At 35.7% G+C, this 22,631-nt stretch overlaps 1 protein-coding gene across 1 annotated transcript in view; it reads right to left on the bottom strand.

Moving 5' to 3' along the window:
• The window catches only part of SESN3 (sestrin 3), a 73,433-nt gene that overhangs the window by 24,835 nt on the left and 25,967 nt on the right, over positions 1-22,631 (bottom strand). Inside the window, exon 2 of the mRNA XM_068554524.1 lies at positions 1,650-1,715. Coding sequence (XP_068410625.1) covers positions 1,650-1,715 — 66 coding nt within the window. The remainder of the gene's footprint in view (positions 1-1,649; positions 1,716-22,631) is intronic.

Below are 22,631 nucleotides of genomic sequence, written 5' to 3'. Positions count from 1 at the left end.
CACTGCTCTTAAGAAATTCTGTTTACTTTTCAGGGCTGGCTTCACAGTCTCTTCTGAAAATAAGTATAAATTATACGAAGACACTACTGACTGAGGAAAATTTAATCCCAAAGGAAATGTAATGTTTGAAAAGTATAAGTTGTGAGGAAATGTTAATTACAATGGTGTAAAAAAGAGGCAATTCCACTTTGGCTCTTTATAAAACCAAATATATTTCCATTTGCCCATTTCCTCCCATTTTGTCAACTACAGGGAACCAAGATGATAGTTAAAAATATGATAGGATCAAGATAAACTACATATAATTAGGGACAGAATATTTGTTTTTGTTTTGTTTTCCAGCAGCAGATTCTTCTGTTTAACTGATGCCTAAAATACATTAATAGATTCATATGATGCAACAGAGCCTGAAAACAGCAGCTGCTTCTGCAAACCAGATTGTCTTCAAATACATACTGTGTAAATGGCTGTGTTTCAGGAAGTCTTTATATATATATGAGGCAATCACTCCGCTAAGAGCAGCCCTGTGTTCTATGAGGGAAATAGGACAAGCACAGCAGTTTCTCTAATGCATGGTCACCACCTAGATCAGCCACAGTCACTGAGCTCCTGAAACATTACTGTTAACTTTGGAGTTTCATGTAAATGGTAAGGTCACTAAAAAGGCAAATGAACATGATGGAATTGCTGACTCTGGCAATGGCCTGGCATGTATTATTATTCAAATTCTACTCATCCCTTCTTTTAAGTGTTGCCTGAAACATAATAGGTACTCTATAAATATGTGTTGACTAATTTCTGAACAATAAAGGAATAATGCTGGTGCTTTAAGATAAATGATATCTTTGCAGCCAATAGTAAATCAGTATATATAACCATAGTTAATATGAATTAATAACTCCTTGAAGCAGAGGAAAACTCATTTAGTGGTCCTTAAACTTTTCTTAGCCCAAGTATAACTTAGCGGCATCTAGGAATCTACAGGTCCTAAACATTGCTGTGATCTTTCATAGAGATATATACCCATTAAATAGGTACACAAATCTTGTATTGATTATAATCTCCTTTGTGTCATTTTACATCCTTTCTTTCAACATTTACCATCTTAACTTCCCACCCTCATCAAAAGTGCAGCTTGGAGTGGAGATTCTGTGACATTCTGTCCCACCAGAGACTTAGAACCAAATGAAAAGATTTACTGCTCGTGATATAATATCATGTTTTCTTCAACAGGTTTAGTTGGGAAACGCACTTTTTCATTTCAAAATGTCTTTTCTTAACATTTATGTAACCTACAATCACCATGAAACACTAGCCATTTTAAAACCTTAAACCTTCAAAATAATATTGTTTTGTTATTGTTAGCAGCTTTGTTCAGAAAAGTTATATTTGAAATCAAATATGGTAAAATTTATATTATTCTAACCTTGCAGTACTGCCTAACTCCAAAATAAGAAGGCAGATTATTACACACACAGTCTTTTAAGTGAAGTTGAAAAGAAAATACCTCTGTGGTTTTCTGACATATAAATAAGAAATAAGAGCAAAACACATGTTTACTTCCATATTAAAAAAATGGAGATATTCTTTGACATAATTAAGCTATTTTTTAAATCATACTTTATGTATATTAAGACAGATCAACTTACTTCCTTCTCTGGAATAAAGGCACTTGGTCCTCTTGTCAAGGGTTGAGATACTCTGATTCTTTTATCCTATTTTTAGAAGAAAAGTTTTACGTATTAATGATAACTTTCTATGAAAAGTTAAATTGGTGCAAATTGACTGCTAAGGTACTAAAATAAATGGAATAAATAAATAGAATTACGTAAAATCAGAGTAAGTGTTAGGTCTTGGTTCCCCCCCCCCCATTGCAAAACACAAACAACAACAACAAAAACCCCATATGGCCATTGTATGAACAAGATAATGGGACAGACAAGCTCTTACCACAGTGCTGGGTACCCTGTAGGCTCCCCAAATGTCATTTCCCTCCGTCACACTCTACAGCACCATAGATTTTTTTAGCCCATATTTGACGTGACTGAAACCATCAACCTCCATAATAAAATCATATCTAATAGTATACTAGTACACTGTTAGACCTCAATTTGAAAGCTAAAGGAAAGGTTAAATTTTAAGAGGATTACATACAACTACCCAAAGCAATGATCTGACTTGTGTTCTTCTTTCTGAATAAAATAGGAATACGCATATTTAATATAAAGTTTTGAAGCTTTAAGTAGGAAAATGGTAAACCTTGGAGAAGCAGAAGTTAATTTAATCTAAGAAATGGAGACTATAGCAATGCTTATTGTTCCACTGCTATTCTATTTAGTATTAACAACTGCTAGATTGCCAGAGGTAGGTCTGAGTGTTTATTTTTTTAAGTTTTTAATTTTTTTGTTAAATTGTTTTGGTGTCCCCATTCAAGTACAATTATCTCTAAGTCAGGAAAATCCAATCAGGGACTAACTTCCTTCTCCGTAGGCATGATGAAGAACTCTCAGGCTTTGAAATCCTTTTTAACCAGGAGAAGAGACAGGAGGAATGGCCACTTAATTTTCTATAATAAAAGTGACAGCCTAAGGTTCTGAAATAGAAGCCCTCCAAAGTCATTACATAAAAATAGGGACTATGCCATGGTTATAAATATTATAAAGACTGGGAAACTGAAGAACATGGGAACAGATGTCTGCTGGAAAGGAGTGTTAATATTAAGCTTGCCACCAAGCCCTCCTCAGGAAACTGCTAAAATGAGGAAGCAGCTCTAGGTGGTTCCTATCCGAGGATGGCAATAACTATTTCACATGACCTTGTGTCCTGGCCACAGCCAACTAGACCAATCAACACAGAAGCTGATCTGCAGCCCACGAGTGCCTTGATGAAAAAAGTTCTACCCAGACAGAGTTGAGGGTAATTGGCTGGACCAGTAAGATTCTAGAGTACTAGAGTTATAGGAAAGTAATGTAATCTGACAGAGAAGAGACACAAAATAGCTCTCAGAGGCAGAGGCAAAGAGAAAACAATGAAGTAGCAGCAGAGTGGCATCAACAGATACCAGCCTCTATGGGAAAACCACTAGAGTTTCTACAGATTCACAAGAGAAAATAAAGTCTAATCATCTCTTCTTTCTCTCCCTTCCCCCTCCCTCTTTTTTCTCCACAAGGTAACCTGAATTTTTTTTGTTCCTTACAATCCAAGAGCCTACCAAACACAAAACAGTTATTTAAATCCCTGACTTCATTAGGAAGCAGTCAGACATTCAACAATTCTTTGAGAACCTAATCAGATACTGTGATAGACTGAAGACATAGGTCGAGCAAAACAGATATGGTCCCTGCCCTCGGGAGCTTGGCACACAGTCTTCAACAATTTCAGGGTTCTACTGAAATAAATATAGTAAATAATGATCATCTCAAACTGCTAATGTTTCAGAAAGAAGTAGGCATCTAGGTTATATTTGTGAAGCGATGACAAATAGATCTCTATCTACTGGTGAAGTACATGAGAGGATTCCATGTAAAAAGGAATAATTTAGAATTTCTAATATTGGTATTTCTTGTCTGCATCAACTATCATCTAGATTTACCTGGAAAAATAATTTAAAAGAAAATAACAGATTTCTTCCCTTTGCTAGCCTTAGTAAATTATAGAAAATAATATTTCGAATACTCTCTATATAGTATAGCCTAATGCTCTAGTATGTGAAAAGCAATTTCCTTGACAGTTGATCATTTCAAATAAACAAAGCAGTCAGAGGAACTGATTGTGAGGACAAATCACAGGTTTGAGGGGAAAAATACCAATAGGGAGATAAGTGGAAGCTTTTATTAGGTGCATAAAAAAATACATAAAATTCAGAGAAAATATAGGGAGAGAAAAATAAACTAAAAGTGTACAAAGGGACTTTGGAGAAAGAATGATTTATTACTAATATGATTTATTTATAAAAATCATTACTTGATATATTTATCAACTGAATTTACCTTTAAATGTCTGAAATAGTTATTTTGTCTACAAAAATATTTTCTGGAATAGCAGAGAATTAAATCTGAAATACAGTTTCATGACAAATGGAACTGCACACTACTGCACTTAAAAGAATATAACATCTATTAATTTTAACCAGTTGATAAGAAGCAACTGACATGATTTCATTTGTGTCAACATTCATTTGTTCATTTATTCAGCAAGTATTCACTGAGCATTCACAATGTGCTAGGCACAGTGGGGACACAAAAAAGGAGTAGACCGGCAAAAATGCATTAACTATATCATATGATATAGCCCATAGCAGATGCATATACAAAGTGATATGGGAAGACATCATTTTATTAATTATCATTTACTTAGTCATTTTCCATTAAAGTTATGTACAGTTTTCACTATTATAAATAATGCTATGATGAATATCTTTGTAGAAAGAGACTTGGGGGCACATTTTGTGGTATTTAAGATGGTTTCTTTAGGAAGATTCCCAGATGTGGATTCACTAGGGTTTAGGTTATAAATCTTTAAAGTTCTTGTTGCATACTACCAATATGCTAACAGAAATGTTTTACCAATTCTATTTTCATCAGCTGAGAAAATGTTCTTAACCCACTAACTTCAAAAGTGAAAAACAGCCTTCAAAAATGTGTTTGAAACTTTTAATTGTATACATATTTGAGGTAAAATTCCTTAAGCAGAGTTGTGATCAGATCTATGTGTTTAATAATACAGTTCTGGGAGTGATGTGGTCCCTGGGCCAGAGACAAAAAAAACAAAAACAAACAAAAAATACAAAACAAAAACCAAAAAACTACAAAATAACACCCTAAAACAAAAAACAAAACAAAACAAAACCCCAGCTGGGAAGCTAGTGCAATAGCCCAGGGGAGAGATGATGTGGCCTCACCTAAGAGAGCTATTTATACACTGAAGAGAAGGGAAAACTAACATTTTAAAGTTATACCAGCATGTATCCTTCTTCAGTTATATTTTTAAAATGGCGTCACTAGTGAAAGGATCAGCCGACTTCCAGCTTCTGTAAAAGAAGCATATTTTCTGGTGAGGACTCTACTATTGTCTCGGTTGACTGTTTTGTATATATATATTTTTTAATAAATTTATTTATTTATTTATTTTTGGCTGTGTTGGGTCTTTGTTTCTGTGCGAGGGCTTTCTCTAGTTGCGGCAAGTGGGGGCCTCTCTTCATCGCGGTGCGCGGGCCTCTCACTGTCGCGGCCTCTCTTGTTGCGGAGCACAGGCTCCAGACGCGCAGGCTCAGTAGTTGTGGCTCACGGGCCCAGTTGCTCCGCGGCATGTGGGATTCTCCCAGACCAGGGCTCGAACCTGTGTCCCCTGCATTGGCAGGCAGATTCTCAACCACTGCGCCACCAGGGAAGCCCAACTGTTTTGTATATTTATATGTAGGTGAAAAAAATTTTTTTTAACGATCAAGGCAGCTTGTGAATTCTACTTAAAACTCATTTTCCTGAAAGTTTATTCCCCACCTACTTTCTATTTCTGTATGTTTTTAAAGTTGATAAAATAAAACACAAAAGAAATAGGATAGCACCATATCCAAAAGATTCCCCTTACAACCATAAGCTGGAGTTCTGGTCTCCTGTAATACCTTGTAATACCTTTCCTCAGCTTTTATTTCAAATCCAAAATGCGCAAGAACTGGGTTCCTACTTTATTCATGCCCTGATTCACTTTTCTGAAGTCTCCAGACCTGTGTTGCCTTATATGGCAGCCATCAGCCACATGTGACTACATTTAAATTAATTAAAATTAAATAAAGTTCAAAATCCAGTGGCTTAATCACGCTGGTCACATTTCAAGTGCCCAGCAGCCACATGTGGCTCTGGCTCCTACTGTACAGGCCTGTGCAGGCATCTCCATCACAGAAGGTTCCACCATCGCAGAAATGCTGCTCGAGACTACATCTGATTTTCTTTTAACCACATCTTCAGGCATTTTAATGCCTTTTTGAAATGTTAAATGACTGCTCTGCAGAGTTATTGGTCTGACGGTCACACCTACTGAATCCCATAACCAAGCATCTTAATGTAATTGCAGAAATCCTCTCAACCGAATTGAGAGTGAATCCAGACAGAAACAATTCAGGAAAAGAAAAAAAAACAAAATCAGCCAGTTCTGAGAATCTTTGTCTCAATGGCTGCACATATTACAGTCTGCAAAAAATATCAAGGACTTTTTTTTTCTTTCTTTTTTCCCCTTTTAAGAAATTACGGTAAAAAAACACATAACATGAGCTCTACCCTCCTAACAAGCGAAGTGCACAGTACAGTACTGAAAACAGATGTCCAGGACTTTGTCATCTGGCATAACTGAAACGTTACACCCACTGAACAACAGCTGCCCACACTCTTCAGATCCCAGCTGAGATGCGACCCTTGCAATCACCGGCCTTCTCACCTCCATGGACAATTCACATCTGCTTCTTGCTAGGCAACTCTCCCCTAGCTCAGCTTTCCTAGCACTGAGCCATCAAATCCGCTGACTTCTTTGAACACTTCTACACTCTTCCTAGACATACCTTGCATTTCCTTCATTGACGTTCATTCTCTCAAGTGAGTGTTCTCGTCCATAGCGTCCATCTTCTTGATACAAACAAAACTCTACTGAACTGTTGAGCTTCACTATATTGGGGGGAGGAGGGTGGAGCAGATTAAGGAGAGAGAAGGGCATGTGATGTGAAAAACAAGCAAGCCCTGCGACTGACTGCTGTATCTTTGCTGTTGAGCTCAGAGCTAGCTCTGCTCTGCCCTTCTGTCTGGCTTTGGGGCATTTCGAACTGCTGGGGCATTTTGGAACCTTAAACTCAACATGTTTTAAACTAATCTCCTACCCTAAACGGGTTGTTCCTCACTTTCCTCTATAAGTTACAAATCACCACACAACACCAGTAACCCTGGCTCCGATTTACAGAGTTATCTTTGACTCTTCATCCTAGGAATCTGCATTCAAACAGCTGCTAAATCGTATAATTCCCTCTTCCCAACAAAATCTTTCAGTTACCCTTTCCCCAGCTCCATCTCAACCATAAGAGTGTCTCTCATGCTGAGAAATATTTTCCCCTCACAGCTGAGAATCATGTCAATTCCAGGCCCTTGCTTTTGAGGAGATAACAGATAAAAGTGTAAAAAAACACGCAAAGTACAAGACAAAATAATATCTCATTTTAAAATTTTTCTTCTATTTTCCCTAAAGCATAATAAAACACCCCAAACTGGAACAGCTGTAATATACTTTCTCAACAGATGCTACTCTTAATAGAAGAATTCCAGGGTTGTTCTATATTAGAAGTGAAAATAACCCACAGCTACACTAATTTTGAGGAATAATATTGCCATGTTTTCCTCTCTTAAGTATAAAGCTAATATCTTATCCTGGGGAATATGTGACTTTGATCATATACTCATATACTAGTGAGTCTTACACAATGACCTTGAAATCATAAACCTTGTTTCATTTCTGTGAAAAAATAAAACCAAAAAACAAGTCCTGGATTTTTTAAAAACTGTACTGTCCATTAGAGTATCCACTAGTCACATGTGGCTCTTTAAATTTAAGTTGATTAACATTAAATAGAAGTTAAAAACTAAGTGTCTTGATTGCAGTAGCCACATTTAAAGTGTATAATAGCTACATGTAGCTAGTGGGTACCAAGCTGGATTTTTCTATCATTGCCAAAAGTTCTATGGTACAGCATTGTTCCATAGCATTGATTAGTCTTGATTTCAGCTACTCGGATAATGCAAAGATACAAAATGGTTAAAAATTCAGGAATGAACATAAGCAGAATAAACAAGTATTAAGGTAACTTCATAGAAATAAAAAAATTATTTGGATAGTAAGACTGGAAAACCAATAAAACCAACAAATTAACCACGATGGCAGAAAAGTTGGCAGATGCCATTCTTCAGAGTCTTAATTTGATGACAACTTTCAAATCACTACCTTAAAAAGAAGAAAGGAAATTCTCTAAAATGTTGACGCATGTTAAAAATAAAAGGGGGTATAAAATATTTAAGAAATTTTAAACAATAGTAAATTTAATTGTGATTTGTCTTCAGATATCTTAGACAGCAGTCATAGTATTTGCTTAAATTTTTTTCCATAAAATCCTACAATTTCAATCAAGAGAAAAACTAGTTATAAAATAAGAACTGATACTTTTTATGTATCAGTTCCATGTGTCCTAAGAGATTATTTTACAAGGGTTGTGATCTCAAGAATGCTACATAAGGAAAGTTTCTTTTTTCAGATGTGTTATTATAGCTGAAAGAAGTTATGCTTGAAATTCATCAGGTGAAATTATGCCTATTAAGTAATTATGTGCTGGAAAACAAAACACTAAAAGGATAAAGATGAATTATATTTAGAAAATTGCTTATTTTGACACTTAACTGCTAGGCAATTTACTAGATCACTTTATATAAATTAATCCCACTAGAAAGTTACGTGGATGTTAGGAATTCTTAAAATTATGAGACTTTAGAGGTAATCAGCAAATTACTTGCCCCTAAAAGGCCAACTGCTAAGGAGAATTAATTGCTGCATTTTAAGCTATTAAATATCTTTAAAATAAATTATTCAATTTAATTTTTATATTTCTCTTCTTTAGTTTATTTCATTAAAAATGGAAAAGCAAAAAACATACAAATTCTATCCATTAAAATGTAAAAGCTGCTTATGAATTTATATCTATGGGAGACAATAATATTGAGAGTAATGTGTATAATTAACTTCACATACAGACACTAAGAGGTTAAAAAAATGTGTTCAACATATAAAAACTTCTGGCAAAACAGAAATTTGACTCCACTTAACATACTAATCCCTCAATTTTTGAAGATTTTTAAAGGTATCCTTAGAAGATAGTTTAATAGCTTCAACATTTTTTTAACATACTGTAATGACAAAATATCTTAAGTATAAAACACATGTCCCAAATACAAATTTTAATTGTGACTATAAGAAAGCTAACTGCAATTATCAACACAAACAGTAAATTACAGTTGTTGACTATCCTTCTATTCTTTTTAGATGTTCCATTTTGGCAGAAACCACTGCAAAAAGGGCAGAGATGGGCAGGTGGCTCTATGCTATGAAATAATGCTGATGTCATCTTTTTATTCCTTAGCAGACAATCTCAGGAATAATGACTGGGTTTATAGAAATTGATGATATTACATATTTCAGAAGGAAAGGGCAAATGGAAAAGAACACAGAGATATTCTAAAAACTCTCTATTCCTAAATGAGAAAAGGATGGGTTTTAAATTAGATTAATTGTAATAGATTTTTAATTTTATAGTAAACTCAAATTTAAATGTCTGTCATTACCTGGAATATACATTACTTCCCACCATTCCAAAATGGCCTAAAAGACTGTTTAATAAAATTGTGACTTCTCCTACTCTAGGTTAAAATATGTATTGACCTTCAATATAATAAAGGTATGTATTATAATAACTAACTGAGATCTAAGGTCATTTAGTGAGAAAAGATTGGTAAGCAGAAAACAGCAATAGCATCAAGGGCAAGAATCTTGCAAATCACACAACATCTCTTCTATTCCTTGGAGCTAGAGTGGTATAGGGACCCCAAGAGCACCAGGAGCCCAGCCCCACATGTAGGGTGTGGCAGAAATTTGCAGACACTCTTAAGAGCACTTGAAATTCCCCTTCATAAGTGGGGAATCCTGTCTCCAAGATCCTGAGATTTCAGTTCCCCTTCTAACCAAGCTATTAAAACCAAGGCTACCAAGCCCTTTCTGCAACAGCTCCACCACTGGGTATAGTCACTTGAGGAACACTGCAAAGATCTTGTCACTAATAACATGAATTTCAGCCTTCTTCAACAACACATACTGAGTAAGATTTTTAACTTGAACTCTCAAAACATTTCCACTAAAAGTACTGCATTTATCAATTTCCCTACCTCCTCATCCCCCTACTAAGCTGTCAGGTGCTAGTGGGTTGGGACAGTACCTTGTTCATCTTGGAGTATTTCAACTTTAGTATGGTGTATGGTGTCAGGTAAACTTCAGGTCCATTTTTGAAAGTTTTACATAATGGCCATTTGAATAACAGCATCTCTTTTCAAAAAATGAGCTGCAGGAAATGAATTAAGAAACTCTCACTAAAAAAACAAAAAACCTCGGTGTGCCATTTGGTAGGAAGAGTTAGATAAATTCTGTTTTACTAACTTGTGGGCCTAAAGATAAACAAACTCACCTACTGAGTACTCTGGAAACAGTAGCCATGAGTACTACTATTACTAGTAGAAATCAGCAGTAGCTGTTGTAGTAGATGCAATTAAGTACACAAAGATGAATGGACCTCATCCTAGCACTAAAAGAATTAAAAATTAATATCCATAGAGCAAAGTTCCTAAACTTTGAGTTTCTAAATGAGCTTCCCCTTGGCTAGTAACAAAATCCCTTAAATTTTACTCATTAGAACACATGGGTGACCCTGTTCAAAGTGCAGGTAAGTTTTCATATTTACACCCTGTCTATGAAATGGCAAACTTCTAAAAACAAAGGACCACAATTACCCTCTACAACCACAGAGTGACACAAACCTACAAAGAAGAACAAATATGGGCCTAGGATAGCCTTTAAACTACACCATTAGCTAATCCTTTAAACTGAAAGTAAATTTAAAATCATGCTCAAGTCCAGTGCCATCCAGAGGCAAGTAGCAAAGAATACACCTCGTTTTCCACTTTCCATGCAATACCACAGAGTAGCGTAAATCAATTAAGTTAGGTTTACTTGTAAATTAAAAATTGGTATTTCTAACATGGCAGCTCTTCTCTGTGTCCTATGGAATTTAGATAGATTTGAACCAGCATTTCCTGAGGCTCTGCCCTCCTTTTTTTATCTCTATTGAAATTCTACCCATTCTTCCTCTAAGACCCAGCTCAAATACCAACTCTTTTGGTCTTCTTCCACTCCCACCAACTCTCAAGCTCTTCTAGTAATTTAAATCTATTCTTCTTAAGATTCACAATTATATTTTGTTTCTCTCTTGTAGCTATTAACATATATCATTATCTTATCACTCCCTTCAGACCATAAGTAAGCTCCTAAAAGAGCAGGATCAATTTCTAACATGGTATCTATAGCATTACAGTACAGCAACATGAAAATAGTAAACGCTCATACATTTGTTGAATTGAACTGAGGAGACAGGAGTCTGGTACAGGCTCTTCCATCCCCTTTCTCTTCCTTCAGCAGGGAAGAGCATCCTGTGGACTCGAGGCAGTTCTCTGGACTCTTATTGAGAAATACCAATAAATTAAACTAATAACCACAGTCCTGGACATCAATCCACTACCTTCCTTGTACCCTCTGGGCTCCCTATCTGACAAATATTCACTTTTCTCCATTTGTTTATCTTTTCATGTTGTTAAAACAAGCAGGACCTGCAACTTCCTATAATTTGTACTACTTTCTTAAAAACCAGTAATAATATTGCATGCTGTGACACTGATCCTGAGCAACCAAGGGTCCCATAAAAGCTCTTAAGTGTTGAGCACTTTCTTTAGAGATGCAGAATGACAAAATATACTTGTTGAACATGCTGTAAAATTTTGGGCTAAGGCCACGAAAATGAGAAGAGAACTATGCCTTGTACCTGAGATAATGCAACTTCATAATAGCTACCTAACTCAATGCTTCCTTATTAACATACAGACAATATACTTTTCTACCACTAATTATAAGATCACTCCCCAGGTCCCACAAAAGTATTAAGAAGTGCTTTACTTCCATACAAACAATTTTTATTTATTTATTTATTTTTGGCTGTGCCGCAGGCTTGTGGGATCTTATTTCACCAAGACCAGGGATCGAACCCAGGCCCCTGGCAGTGGAAGCGCAGAGTCCTAACCACTGCACCACCAGGGAATTCCCTCAAACAATTTTTAATGTTCTGTAATGTGTAATAGTAAAACTTGCTTTTAATTTTAGAAAGCTTTACGTATTAAAATTATGTTCTAATTAGATTAAAAGAAATAAAAATTGGGAGTTTTTGAAATTTAGACTCCTATTAGAAACAATTACAGTTACAGAACATTCTAATATTGCTAAGTATATGGCTGAGAGTTACTAGTCTTTTGGAGAAACAAAAAATATGCTGTGAATGTAGTTACCTGGTATATGAAGGAAAAGTAGAGTTTTAAGTCAAACATCTGTATTTAGTATCTACCACCCATGTTGTAACAAAATCAAAAGGCCTCTAGGTTATTCTAATGAAACAGAATGACAGGACAGTTTCCAGGTTTTTCAAAACACAATGATTAACAAAATACAGGTCACTTGCTCAGCTTAGAGTAATCAGGGAAAAAAACATTAAATACAATTGATTTCTAGAGATTTTCAAAACAAGCATTTAGCCATTTGAAAAACCAGTACTTCTTTATACACTGAGTTGTCAAAAATAACAAGAACTCAGGCTCTCATTTAAATTGAGAAAGTACCTTTCACACAGCCTGCCAGGAACACAACTGAGCAAATTAAAGTATGTTCAGTTTCACATCGAATTATATTAAACTTCAGTTTCAATACAATTGAAAAGAACAGAAGTTTGAAAGGAACAATTGTGTTTTAATTTTTGCCTAGAATACAAAATAGGATTTGTCTCATGAACTTCATCTCTTCATCTCTATTTTGTCAATCCCTAAATCTATAAACAGAGGACTACAAAACTGTGCTTTAATGTATACAGGTACACTTAAAACCTGTTATAATCGGAATTAAAACCAGTTGCTATGCTCATGTAAGTAGATGGCTCACAAACTTTTTGATGTCAGAACCTCTTTATATTGTTAAAAATTATTGACCCCAAAAAGCTTTTGTTAATGTGAGTGATATCTATCAATAATTATTATATTAGAAATTAAATCACAGAAAAAATTTAAATATTAATTCATTTAAAAATAAAAATAGAAGTAATAAACCCATTACATTTTAACACAAATGAATTTTTTTGAAACTACAGATTCCAAAACAAAACAAAACAAATTTACTAAGAAGAGTAGCATCATTATACATTTGTGCAAATATCTGGCTTAATTAAAGAGAACTGGATTCTTATATCCACTTCTGTATTCAATCTGTTTGTTGTACAACATGAAGAAAATCCAGCCTCACAGATACCACATTAAGACTTGACAAGTAGTAGCTTTTAAGTTTGTTGGAATGTAGAATCTGAAACCACATCAATAAACTTCTTACTCTGTTACATAAAAATCCATTGGTTTGAGATTGGTTCAAGATGGTGGAGTAGAAGAACGTGTGCTCACTCCCTCTTGCGAGAGCACCATAATCACAACTAGCTGCTGAACAATCATTGACAGGAAGACACTGGAACTCAAAAAAAAAGATACCCTGCATCCAAAAACAAAGGAGAAGCCGCAATGAGACGGTAGGAGGGATGCAATCACAATAAAATCAAATCCCATAACTGCTGGGAGGGTGACTCACAAACTGGAGAACACTTATAGCACAGAAGTCCACCCACTGGAGTGAAGGTTCTGAGCTCCACATCAGGCTTCCCAACCTGGGGGTCTGGCAAAGGAGGGAGGAATTCCTAGAGAATCAGACTTTGAATGCTAGAGGGATTTGATTGCAGGACTTTGACAGGACTGGGGGAAACAGAGACTCCACTCTTGGATGGCACAAACAAAGTAGTGTGCGCATCGGGACCTGGGGGAAGGAGCAGTGACCCCATAGGAGACGGAACCAGACCTATCTGCTAGTGGTGGAGGGTCTCCTGTGGAGGTGGGGGGTGGCTGTGGCTCACTGTGGGGACAAGGTCACTGGCAACAGAAGTTCTGGAAAGTGCTCCTTGGGGTGAGCCCTCCCAGAGTCCACCATTAGCCCCACCAAAGAAACAGGTAGGCTCCAGTGCTGAGTCGCCTCAGGCCAAACAACCAACAGGGAGGGAACCCAGCCCCACCCATCAGCAGACAAGCAGATTAAAGTTTTACTGAGCTCTGCCCACCAGAGCAACACCCAGCTCTACCTACCACCAGTCCCTCCCATCAGGAAGTTTGCACAAGCCTCTTAGATAGCCTCATCCACCAGAGGGCAGACAGCAAAAGCAAGAAGAACCACAATTCTGCAGCCTGTGGAAGGAAAACCACATTCACAGAAAGATAGACAAAATGAAAAGGCAGAGGACTTTGTACCAGATGAAGGAACAAGATAAAACCCGAGAAAAACAACTAAAAGAAGTGGAGATAGGCAACCTTCCAGGAAAAGAATTCAGAATAATGACAGTGAAGATGATCTAGGGCCTCAGAAAAAGAATGGAGGCAAAGATTAAGAAGATGCAAGAAATGTTTAACAAAGACCTAGAAGAATTAAAGAACAAACACTTAGAAGAATTAAAGAACAAACAAACAGAGATGAACAATACAATAACTGAAATGAAAAATACACTAGAAGGAATCAATAGCAGAATAACTGAGGCAGAAGAACAGATAAGTGACCTGGAAGACAGAATGGTGGAATTCACTGCCATGGAACAGAATAAAGAAAACAGATGAAAAGAAATGAAGACAGCCTAAGAGACCTCTGGGACAACATTAAACACAACAACATTTGCATTATAGGGGTCCCAGAAGGAGAAGAGAGAGAGAAAGGACCCGAGAAAATATGTGAAGAGATTATAGTCGAAAACTTCCCTAACATGGGAAAGGAAATCGCCACCCAAGTCCAGGAAGCACAGAGTCCCAGGCAGGATAAACCCAAGAAGAAACATGCCGAGACACATAGAAATCAAACTGACAAAAATTAAAGACAAAGAAAAGTTATTGAAAGCAACAAGGGAAAAATGAAAAATAACATGCAAGGGAACTCCCATAAGGTTAACAGCTGATTTCTCAGCAGAAACTCTACAAGCAAAAAGAGAGTGGCACTATATATTTAAAGTGATGAAAGGGAAGAACCTACAACCAAGATTACTCTACCTGGCAAGGATCTCATTCAGATTCAACGGGGAAATCAAAAGCTTTACAGACAAGCAAAAGCTAAAAGAATTCAGCATCACCAAACCAGCTCTACAACAAATGCTAAAGGAACTTCTCTAAGTGGGAAACACAAGAGAAGAAAAGGACCTACAAAAACAAACCCATAACAATTAAGAAAATGGTAATAGGAACATACATATCAATAATTACCTTAAATGTGAATGGATTAAATGTTCCAACCAAAAGCCACAGGCTCACTGCATGGATACAAAAACAAGACCCATATATATGCTGTCTACAAGAGACCCACTTCACACATAGGGACACATACAGACTGAAAGGGAGGGGATGGAAAAAGATAGTCCATGAAAATGGAAATCAAAAGAAAGCTGGAGTAGCAACAGTCATATTAGATAAAATAGACTTTAAAATACAGAATGTTACAAGAGACAAGGAAGAACACTACATAATGATCAAGGGATCAATCCAAGAAGAAGATATAACAGTTATAAATAGATATGCACCCAACATAGGAGTACCTCAATACATAAGGCAACTGCTAACAGCTATAAAAGGGAAAATCGACAGTAACACAATAATAGTGGGGGATTTTAACACCTCACTTACACCAATGGACAGATCATCCAGACAGAAAATTAATAAGGAAACACAAGCTTTAAATGACACAATAGACCAGATAGATTTAATTGATATTTATAGGACATTCCATCCAAAAACAGCAGATTACACTTTCTTCTCAAATGCACAAGGAACATTCTCCAGGATAGATCACATCTTGGGTCACAAATCAAGCCTAGGTAAATTTAAGAAAATTGAAATCATATCAAGTATCTTTTCCAACCACAACGCTATGAGATTAGAAATAAATTACAGGGGAAAAAACATAAAAAACACAAACACATGGAGGCTAAACAATACGTTACTAAATAACTAAGAGATCGCTGAAGAAATCAGAGAGGAAATGAAAAAATACCTAGAGACAACTTACAACGAAAACATGATGATCCAAAACCTATGGATGCAGCAAAAGCAGTTCTAAGAGGGAAGTTTATAGCAACACAAGCCTACCTCAAGAAACAAGAAAAATCTCAAGTAAACAATCTAATCTTACACCTAAAGGAACTAGAGAAAGAAGAACAAACAAAACCCAGAGTTAGCAGAAGGAAACAAATCATAAAGATCAGAGCAGAAATAAATGATATAGAAACAAAGAAAACAATAGCAAAGATCAATAAAACTAAAAGCTGCTTCTTTGAGAAGATAAACAAAATTGATAAATCTTTAGCTAGACACATCAAGAAAAAGAGGGAGAGGATTCAAATCAATAAAATTTGAAATGAAAAAGGAGAAGTTACCATGGACACCACAGAAACACAAAGCATCATAAGAGACTACTACAAGCAACTCTATGCCAATAAAATGGACAACCTGGAAGAAATGGACAAATTTTTAGAAAGGTATAGCCTTCCAAGACTGAACCAGGAAGAAACAGAAAATATGAACAGACCAATCACAAGTAATGAAATTGAAACTGTGATTAAAAATCTTCCAACAAACAAAAGTCCAGGACCAGATGGCTTCACAGGTGAATTCTATCAAACATTTAGAGAAGAGCTAACACCCATCCTTCTCAAACTCTTCCAAAACTTGCAGAGGAAGGAACACTCCCATACTCATTCTATGAGGCCACCATCACGCTGATACCAAAACCAGACAAAGATACTACAAAAAAAGAAAATTACAGATCATTATCACTGATGAATATAAATGCAAAAATCCTCAAGAAAATACTAGCAAATATGATCCAACAACACATTAAAAGGATCATACACCATGATCAAGTGGGATTTATCACAGGGATGCAAGGATTCTTCAATATATGCAAATCAATCAATGTGATACACCATATTAACAAACTAAAGAATAAAAACCATATGATCACCTTAATAGATGCAGAAAACCTTTTGACAAAATTCAACACCCATTTATGATAAAAATTCTCCAGAAAGTGGGCATAGAGGGAACCTACCTCAACATAATACAGGCCATATATGACAAACCCACAGACAACATCGTTCTCAATGGTGAAAAACTGAAAGCATTTCCTCTAAGATCAGGAACAAGGCAAGGATGTCCACTTTCGCCACTATTATTCAACATAGTTTTGGAAGTCCTAGCCACGGCAATCAGAGAAGAAAAAGAAATAAAAGGAATACAAATTGGAAAAGAAGAAGGAAAACTGTCACTGTTTGCAGATGACATACTATACATAGAGAATCCTAAAGATGCCACCAGTAAACTACTAGAGCTAATCAATAAATTTGGTAAACTTCCATGATACAAAATTAATGCACAGAAATCTCTTGCATTCCTATACACCAACAACAAAAGATCAGAAGGAGAAATTAAGGAAACAATCCCATTCACCATTGCAACAAAAAGAATAAAATACCTAGGAATAAACCTACCTAAGGAGGTAAAAGACCTGTACTCAGAAAACTGTATGACACTGATGAAAGAAATCAAAGATGACACAAACAGCTGGAGAGATATACCATGTTTTTGGATTGGAAGAATCAATATTGTGAAAATGACTATACTACCCAAAGCAATCTACAGATTCAATGCAATCCCTATCAAATTACCAGTGGCATTTTTTGCAGAACTAGAACAAAAATATTAAAATTTGTATGGAGACACAAAAGACCCCGAATAGCCAAAGCCTTGAGGGAAGAAAATAGAGCTGGAGGAATCAGACTCGCTGACTTCAGACTACAGTACAAAGCTACAGTAATCAAGGCAATATGGTACTGGCACAAAAACAGAAACATAGATCAATGGAACAAGATAGAAAGACCAGAGATAAACCCACACACCTACGGTCAACTAATCTATGACAAAGGAGGCAAGGATATACAACGGAGAAAAGACAGTCTTTTCAATATGTGGTGCTGGGAAAACTGGACAGCTAAATGTAAAAGAATGAAATTAGAATACTCCCTAATACCATACACAAAAATAAACTCAAAATGGATTAGAGACCTTAGTGTAATACTGGACGCTATAAAACTGTTAGAGGAAAACATAGGCAGAACACTCTTTGACATAAATCACAGCAAGATCTTTTTTGACCCACCTCCTAGAGTAATGGAAATAAAACCAAAAATAAACAAATGGGACCTAATGAAACTTCAAAGCTTTTGCACAGCAAAGGAAACCACAAACAAGACGAAAAGACAATCCTCAGAATGGGAGAAAATATTTGCAAACGAATCAACGGACAAAGGATTAATCTCCAAAATATATAAACAGCTCATGCAGGTCAATATTAAAGAAACAAACACCCCAATCCAAAAATGGGCAGAAGACCTAAATAGACATTTCTCCAAAGAAGACATACAGATGGCCAAGAAGCACATGAAAAGATGCTCAACATCACTACTTATTAGAGAAATGCAAATCAAAACTACAATGAGGTATCACCTCACACCAGTTAGAATGGGCATCATCAGAAAATCTACGAACAACAAATGCTGGAGAGGGTGTGGAGAAAAGGGAACCCTCTTGCAGTGTTGGTGGGAATGTAAATTGATACAGCCACTATGGAGAACAGTATGGAGGTTCCTTAAAAAACTAAAAATAGAATTACTATATGACCCAGCAATCCCACTACTGGGCATATATCCAGAGAAAACCATAATTCAAAAAGACACATGCACCCCAATGTTCATTGCAGCACTATTTACAATAGCCAGGTCATGGAAGCAACCTAAATGCCCAACAACAGATGAATGGATAAAGAAGATGTACATATGTACATATATACAATGGAATATTACTCAGCCATAAAAAGGAACGCATTTGGGTCATTTGTAGAGACATGGATGGATCTAGAGACTGTCATAAGGAGTGAAGTACGTCAGAAAGAGTAAAACAAATATCGTTTATTAACACATATATGTGGAACCTAGAAAAATGGTACAGATGAACCGGTGTGCAGGGCAGAAATAGAGACACAGATGTAGAGAACAAACGTATGGACACCAAGGGGGGAAAGTGGCAGGGGGGTGGGGGTGGTGGTGGGATGAATTGGGAGATTGGGATTGACATGTATACACTAATATGTATAAAACAGGTAACTAATAAGAACATGCTGTATAAAAAATAAATAAAATAAAATTCAAAATTTTTTTTAAAAAATCCATTTTTTTATCTTATACTTTGAAGGGATTGTTTACCCATGCATGATTTTGTATTATTAACCATTGGTCATTTAGAAAATAGTGGATCACTGCATTTGACAGGTTTTCCAAAGTTGACACATTGAATATATTATTTAAAATAAAATGTGTTAATGTCAGCACTGTTCATATCAGAAAAATCTTTAAGTTTTGAGAAGTGGTCAAGCTCATGGTCAAGATACCTGTTTTCCAAAATTCTTTTCTCCTCAAAGTTCAAATTTTATCATTGGCAATAAACCGTTTCAGTTGTTTTCCTGGGAGTGATGGATTCGCTTTGTTCATTTTTATAAAAATGTCTACTAAATACCCAAGTCTGAATAACCATAGCTATGAGTCGGTCATTTTTTCATATAAAAATGGTATTCAAAAAAAATGACTCGTTTGGCTCACAACTCAGTCACACAGCTGCTTTTCCTCAAGACAGCCACCATACTTTGGCATGGAGAAGAGCTTTGTTTATAGTCTCCATTTTGAGACAGAGACTATTAAAATGATAAGTATTCAATGGTCAGGATTTAATAAAATGCATAATTTTTACTGTTTCATCAAGGATACTCTTCAGTGAACCTGATTTGTGTGTGTGTGTGTGAATACAGGGTGGTGAGTTAAATAATGATTATTATTTCAGTGTAATGTCACTGCTTTGATTTGTGCTAAAAGCCAGAGGTCCACAGCCACACTTTGGGAACCACTGATTGATATAAATGTTTCCAATACACTCTCGTCTCTCCTCCTTTTAATTATGTATCCTTATAAATAGTTTCAGTTGCAAAAGGATTGCTAAAAGTAACCTTTACGTGAAGACAAAGTGTTAAGAAACCATTAAGAACAATTATTATTTTTTACTTTTCTCATTACTACGTGGTCATAGAACTTCTATGGAAGTGTTCATTTCCTTATTTGTAAAATAAACTTAATTGTAAAACAATTAAGCATGAACGATCAAGAAAACCCTATAACAGAAGAGCAATGTAGAAGGGGTGCAAGCTCTACCATATAGTAAAACATAGTACTTTTATAATTAGAGGTGTTAGCACATAAATAGAAAAACCAATGGAACTTCCCTAATTATGACTCAAAATCCAGAAACCATAAAAAATTGATAATTCAACTACACACACACACACTGAAAAGAGAAAAAAAAAAAACCTTTTGTATGGTACAAAAACACAATAAACAAAATCAGAAGACAAATATTTGCAATTTAACACAGACAATGGCTAATATATCAATTATATAAGGAGCTCCTGAAAATCATGAGGGAAAAACCAACAACCAGATCAAAAAGTGAACAAAGAATGGGCAATTAACAGAAGAAATAACTCATAAAAAGAAAAGCAAATATTATATTTCACACACCAGATTGACAAAAATCCAAGTTAGGCAACATATTTATTGACAAGACTATAGGGGAACAGGCATTCCCAAAAACTGTGGGAATGCAAAATCAAACAAACCTCCCCCCCCATAGGAATTTGACAATGTCTAGAAAAATTACATATTCATCTACCCTTTGACCCAGCAATCCCACCTGCAGGAATCTAACCTATCAATACAGCCATAAAATAGGATGAGGAAAATGTCTATATACAAAAATAATTTGAACCTGAATTTAATCAAGCCTTCAGCCCCAACTTCAAATTCATAGGAAACGGAAGGTTAGAGGAGCAAGTGAAATGACAAGATGAGGAAGCATCCAGGTTACAAAATATTCTAGAGGACAGCTGAAAACAACAAGTTAAAGCCATGAAAAACAAAACAAAAATAAAAGGAGGAACTAAGAGAGACTTAAAAGACCTAACAACCAAATGTAATGGTGGACCTAATTCAGAAAGAGTTACCTCGAAAAAGACATTAAACAATTGGCAGGAACTTGAATAAGATGAGGTATTAAATGACATCAAGCAATTATTGCTAATTTTGTTAAGTGTGATACTGGCATTGTAGCTATACAAGAATGTGTCTGTATATTTTAGAAATGCATACTAACATATGTAGGGGTAAAAGGAAATGAGTTTTGAGATTTAATTTAAATTACTTCAGCAACAATAACAACAACACAGGATTGATAAAGTAAGAGTAGCAAAATCTTGCCAATATTGAATTTGGTGATAGGTTTTGGAGGCTCATTACACTGTTCTTTCTGCTTTTGTGCAGAGTGACATTTTTCACGATAATTTTTTAAAGGTGCCTAGAAAAGTCCCTGACATGAAACAGGCATTTAATAAATGACAATTATTACAATAAAGTTTTGGTAGTTTACAAGTTAAAGAGGAAAAAATGTGTTATGCATATTTAAACCTTACTAAGATTAAGCATTGTAACTTTTATAAAGAAGAACTATTAATTCATTCAACATTTTTTTTTGATTTTTTAAAGATGGTTATCTGGAAGGTCTTGGGCTAAGAACTGGAAGTATAAAGATAAATAAAGCATAGGTGCTGACCTCAAGGAAACATGCGGTGAATAAATTTGGATGCACAGTTACAATACCTGTTAGGAGCTTTAATGGAGATGACCAAGATAGGAAAGCCTAATTCTGCAAGAGGATGGATCAAAATTGCCCTCCAGATGGGATAATTCTTTACGAAGAAATAAAGATTTGTTAGACTACCTAGAAAAGGATGGCTAGGTCCATGAGGGTACAACATCCCAGGGAAAAGGAATAGAAAATACAAAGACAATTATACTCCAATAAAGATGTTCAAAAAAAAAGAAAAGAAAATACAAAGACATGACACATTTGGGGAACTATATTGCTGTTTCTATATGATCCCTGAATATTTCTCAGGGAATAATACTTGAGACATAAGCAAGAGCCATATCATGAATGCCAAGAGTTTTGACTTCATATAAATGACAGACAATATTAAAAGGATATTGTCTTTCGAGAAAGCATTTCTGACATCAGTTGGAAAATGGACTGGGGTGGGGAAGTTGGAGGAAATAAAGCCCATTATAAGGCTACTGTAAGTTCTAGGAAAGAGATGACTTGGCCTAACTAAGCAGTATGGATTAAGAAAAGGAATTATGTTGAGAGCTTTTTAGGAGGTAGAATAAACGGAATTGAGTGACTGATTGGCTATGAGGATAGTGAGAGACGTCTAGGATGCCTCGCAGAATTCGGAATTGGATGAATGGATGGATGAATAACGGTGACACCAACTGGTATAAAAGAAATCAGGAGAATGAGGCAGCTTGGATTGAGGTTGATACTAATAATCCAGAGATATACATTTATAAGGCAGGTATATGGAAGGATATGGGGTTCAGGGAGATGAAATTGCTGGCAAGAGTCAAGTGCTTTATCATTTTAATCTGCACTTAAAGACCCAAACTTCCTATCATGCATAACACCATAACATTT

Source organism: Eschrichtius robustus, chromosome 11 (assembly GCF_028021215.1).
Source record: "Eschrichtius robustus isolate mEscRob2 chromosome 11, mEscRob2.pri, whole genome shotgun sequence".
NCBI lineage: Eukaryota > Metazoa > Chordata > Mammalia > Artiodactyla > Eschrichtiidae > Eschrichtius > Eschrichtius robustus.
Note: the sequence above shows the minus strand (reverse complement) of the source record. Positions and strands in the feature narration are given on the sequence as shown.